The following is a 4,965-nucleotide window of genomic DNA, read 5'->3' on the forward strand; positions in this document are numbered from 1 at the left end:
ACCCACGAAAACTGAGGCGCTCGGAGCTCCAGCTGACCGCAGCGGGCAGGACCCACGAAAACTGAGGCGCTCGGAGCTTCAGCTGACCGCAGTGGGCGGGACCCACGAAAACTGAGGCGCTCGGAGCTACAGCTGACCGTAGTGGGCACGGGGCACTTTGAGACCAGGGTCCTAGGCCTTGGGCCACCTCCAGGTCCCTCCCATCTTTATCTTTGGGAAATGGCCCATCCTTCAAGGCGTGACCCCAGAAACCTCCAAGCTGAGCTGCCCTCCATCGACAGGGACAGCCCACCCAGGGACAGCTCTCAGCCCAAGCCGGGGGCTTCCGGGGGAGAGCCTGCACTGTGGGAGGGGGTCTAGGGTGGGGTCTGTCCTGCTCGATCGCTGGTGGGACACAGGCCTTTCCAACAGCTCCAGGGGGGCCAGGGAGACAGGTGTGGGGGGCTCCTTACATGCCCTGGAGCTCTGACCACAACTATTTGAGAATAGGGTCCTGCTACTTTGAACTTTTAAACCGAGCCTGTGCCATGAGCAGGCTGGGCTTTCCCCCCATCCCCAAGGAGCTGCTGCCCTTGAGCAGAGCACTCTGTTCTGAGCCTGCTTCCAGGCTGGTAGGCGGGTTAGACAGAGAGGCATGCCTGCAGCACCGAGGGCGGAGGCTCACGGGGTGGGGAGCGATCCTCAGACACAGTAGGTAGTCCACACACGGCCAGCAGAGGCCCACCTGGCTCCCCGCCTGGTCTCCCTTCATTTTGCTCTGGCCGCACCCCTTCTCTGGGCCTCAGCCCCCAACGGCACCCCAGGGCCGACTCCAGCCAGTCCCCCCACCCCCACCATCTCCAGGGCCCACACCCTGCAGCCTCTCACTGGCTCTCAAGCTGCCTTCTGCTCAACTTTCTAAAACCAAACACGTCCTCCATGCCCCAGACACCTCCCCTCCCACTCCTGCCTCTGCTCTCCCATCTGCTCCAGCTCTGGGCCATGGAGTACCTGCGGGCCTACCTGTCTCCCCCTCCCTCACCTGTCCCATCTTTGCTGGCTTCCCCCACCTCAGGACTCCTCTCCAGCCTGCCTGACTCCAGCACCCCACACGAATTCTCCGAAAGGCCCCTCGAGGACCTGAAGGGGACATCCCAGCTCCCTCGGTGTGGCAGTCCCAGCTCCTCCCTCTGGCCCACCCACCAGTCTGCAAGCCCAGCCAGGTGAGCTGCGGGGCAGTCCCCACAGCCCCCCCATCTCTCATGAGCTGGACTGACCCTTCATCTGACAGCCCTGCCCCAGCCACCTCCTCCTCACTTCCCACCCACAGACAAAGGGTTTCCAAGAGCCCCACATCTTCCTGTGGGCCCCAGCTCTGGAAACAGCACACAGAGCCTGCTGTCCTCCGGGCTTCTGGGATCGGAGCCCCGGCCACATCTGCTGCCCTGCTCCACGTCCTGAAGGGGCCAGAGTGATACAGGCCAGAAGGGCACATGGCGGCCACAACATGCCCGCCTGGACCTGCTCGGGACCCACGTGCACCCTCTGCATGTGCCCCCTCCCCTCCAGCAAAGAAGCCTTTCCTGCATCAGGGACAGGACAGCCAGCCTCGGCAGTGACACCTGTCCCCCAGCAGAACCTAAAGACCCATCCCCCCACCAGAAAACACGACACTGTCTGGGACAGAGGCCTCCCCAGGGCTGCCGATACAGGCGACCCCAGGATGTTAAGGACAGCTGTGCGGAGATGCCCAGGTAGAAGGAAGATGCCCTCGAAACCACAGCCACACCAGCCCGGGAGAGGCGGCCTAACACCAACGTGAGTGACAGAACCCGCTTGCTGAGCCCAACACCACACAAGAAGCCTGGCCACTGAAAAGATGCAATAAACAGTGTAAGCTGGACCATCCTTGCCACCAGAGGGGCGTCTGGCTGGGCGGAGGGGGCAGCCCCACCCACACCTGCACTCCACACTGGGCAGCGGCCCCCCACCCCGCCTCTGATTCCGGAAGGCCTCATCTTGGGGCAGAGCAGCAGGCCCATCTGCCAAAGGGCCCTGGCTTGGGACCTGCCGAGCTGAGAGGCCCAGCGGTCGCCCGGCTGACTCCCTCCCCGACTGCAGCTTCCCCTTTGCAGGACTTGGGCAGAGCTCAAGTGAAGAGCAGGGAGGACCCAGGCACGCTGTCGTCCAGGGAGGGAGGCAGCACTTGGAACTACAGTCCTTCATTCTTCCGCTGAGGTCTCCTGGCAGAAAGCCTAGCCCCAGATAAGGTCAGACGTTTATCTCCGGAGCAAAAGGACAGGCCTGGGAAACTGCAACTCTCTTGGCGTTTGATGCCGAAGACCAGCCAGCAAGCCCAGTGGCCAGGCCCAGTGCACCCACAACCCCAAGGCCCCACGTCCACCAAACTCCAGGTGACCCTTCAACAGAAGGGACAGAGAGACAGCACCAAGAGGATGGCCTCCCCCGAAGCCCTCCTGGGATGCACGTGTTCGGTGAAGCCAGAAGGAACGCAGGGTGGACAGACCCCCCCAGGGAGGGGGCCTCAGCTAGACCAACCGCCGACTCCCCTCAAAGGGGAGAGGGACCCGAGGAGGAAGGCTGCTAGCTTTGTGTGCCACTTGGAGCTGCTTCCAAACATCACATGGCAACGTGTTGTTGACACGCGCGCGCAGCTAGCCTTTTGTATTCATTACTGTTAATTACAGTGGAAACCTCCTGTAATTAACTGTACAACAAGATAACTCGATGAAGAGTACGGAGACCAGCCCCTGCCATGGAGACGGCTGAGCACGGCGCACGTATAATTCATTGCTGTCACCACTCACACGACGATGCTTCCTTATAATCACATTTTATTGGTACGATAATTAGATTATTTCACTGCTTCCCACATTCTGCTGCCCCAGGTCCCTCCCCCACTGAGGATTTCACCAACTACAGTTGATCCTTGTAAGAAACATGCATATTTTGAACTCAGATGAACACCGGTGGTCTGCCACCTCCTCCTTGAACCCCGGGCCACACCACCCCTACTCCCAACAGCGCTGCCCTGCTGCCAGGGGCCCCTCGGGGCCTCAGTAGTTGGAACAGGGGCTGTCTACCCAGAGTGGGAGAGGGGCAGCTCCCCCCGCCCCCTGCCAGGTCCCTTCCGAGGCGCTTTGCCTTAGTTACATCACAGCCACTGCCCTCCCCGGAGAGCCCAGGGCCTGGCCCACTTTCCTCCCTAACAGCACCTCCTAGCTCCACCTCTGTGCCACCAACGGGGGCTTGGGAAGGGCCTGCGGCCTCCCTGGCCAGAGCAGCTCCCTCCTGGGCCCCCACCCTGCACCAGCGGGGTGGGACCAGCACCGCTGCACCCTCCTCCTCCCTTCCTCCTCTCCCCTGCCGGCCCCAGGTCTAAGGAACTTCCCAGAGAGACAGGGAGAAGCAGTCAGTGCCAACGGGACCTCTGGGCTGCCAGGAAGGCCCATCCTGGGAGAAGAAAGAAAATGGCTGAGCCTGGCCTCCCACAAAGCCACTCTGTGAACGCCTGGCCAGCTGGATGAGGGGATGGCTGCTAGGCTGGGACCTAGCCTGATCACCAGAAAGACAGCCAGGGCCAGCCAAGGAGCTCCCTCCTCCCACAGGCTGGGGTTTTGCAATCTATGGCCTGGGATCCCGAATAGGGCCGGGTACCAGCCTCCCTGTCCCTCCCCTGGGGCAGTGCCCTGTCGCAGACATTCCAAACAGCGGCTAGGAGGAGTGCAAGGCGCTGTCCAGCCCTCCGAGGCGCCTCGGTACTCTCCCACTCTCACCGTGGAGGAAGGCCCGAGCCTGGCCAAGGTGGCCTGGTCCGCCCGCAGGACGCGTAGGGCCACCTCCCTGCCCGCCGCCGCCAGGAGTTGGGGGTCGCGGCCGGGGGCGCGCGGCCCGGGGCGCAGCTGCTTGGGCAGCACGCCTATTAGCACGGCCGCGGCAGACGGCAGATGGGCGCCCGCTAGGCCCCCTCCTCCCGCGGCACAATGGGCCCGGTCGCTCCGGCGCACAATGCGGCCGGGGCCGCGCACCTGCAGCCGGAGCCGAGGGGCGCTGGCCCGGCCCGGCCCGGCCCATGCGCCCCTGTCAGCGCCGCGTGTCCTTGGGCCGCGCCCGGCCGACCGCAGCCGCGCGGCCTGCGGGCTCCGCGGCGGGACCCGGCGCCCAGCTGCCCATTGTTCGCGGCCGCCGGCCGGAGCCGCGGGCCGGGCCTACAGCTCCCCGCTCGGGACGACCTCCTTCCGGGCCTCCCCCCCACCCCCACCGCTCCGCGCGCAGTCAGCACGGCCTCCCCGGCGGCGGGCCTGTGCGCCCCTGAGCCCCTGGTCCTTCCCGGCGCCCGGTCCCCATCCATGTCCCCAGTCCCCTTCGATGTCCCCGGTCCCCTGGTTCCCCCCCCACACACACACACGTGCCCCCGGGCCCCCTCGGTGCCCCCCGGTCCCCCCGGACCCCTGGTCTCCCCGAAACCCCCTGTCCCCCCGGCGCCCTGGTCCCTCCAGCCCCCGTTCTCCATCGATGTCCCCGGTCCTCTACCGCCCCCCTCCTGTGTCCCGGTCCCCTGGTTCCCTACCCCCGTTGTCCCAGGTACCCTCGGTGCTCCCGCTCCCCCCGGACCCCGGGTCTCCCCGAAAGTCCCGGCCGGCGGGCCCCCCGGCGCCCCGGCCCCGCACGCACCTGTCTGCCCCTTGCCCAGCGTCTTCTCCAGCCGGTAGGGCCCCACATACTGCGCGTGCTGCGCCCCGCCGCCGTCCTTCCCCGTCGATGTCATCGCTCCCGGGCCCGGCACCGGTGAGGTGGGAGCCCCGGGCGGGCGGGCGGCGGCGGCAGGGAGGGGCCGCGTCCGTCCGCGTCCGTCCGTCCGTCCGTGCGCTGGGCCGGGTCGGCGGCGCCCGGGCGGGCCGCGCTCGCTCCGCGCCCCCCGCGCCTCCCCGCGCCGCCGCCCCCCGCGCCCGGCTCCGCTGCGGC

General features: G+C 66.2%; 1 protein-coding gene across 14 annotated transcripts in view; it reads right to left on the minus strand.

Moving 5' to 3' along the window:
- BRSK2 (BR serine/threonine kinase 2) overlaps positions 1-4,965 on the minus strand; it is a 64,527-nt gene that overhangs the window by 53,534 nt on the left and 6,028 nt on the right. For 13 of the 14 annotated variants that reach the window (XR_004300706.1, XR_004300707.1, XR_004300704.1 and 10 more), the window contains exon 1: positions 4,675-4,878. The exons of the other annotated variant lie outside the window; for it this stretch is intronic. Coding sequence is in view for 9 of the 13 variants with exons in the window: in XM_032414608.1 (XP_032270499.1) it covers positions 4,675-4,768 (94 nt within the window). In the remaining 4 variants the exon portion in view is untranslated. Of the gene's footprint in view, positions 1-4,674; positions 4,879-4,965 lie in introns of those variants that run through there. 14 annotated transcript variants of the gene reach the window in all.

The sequence above is a fragment of the Phoca vitulina genome, unplaced genomic scaffold (genome assembly GCF_004348235.1).
Source record: "Phoca vitulina isolate PV1807 unplaced genomic scaffold, GSC_HSeal_1.0 scaffold16, whole genome shotgun sequence".
NCBI classification, from domain to species: domain Eukaryota; kingdom Metazoa; phylum Chordata; class Mammalia; order Carnivora; family Phocidae; genus Phoca; species Phoca vitulina.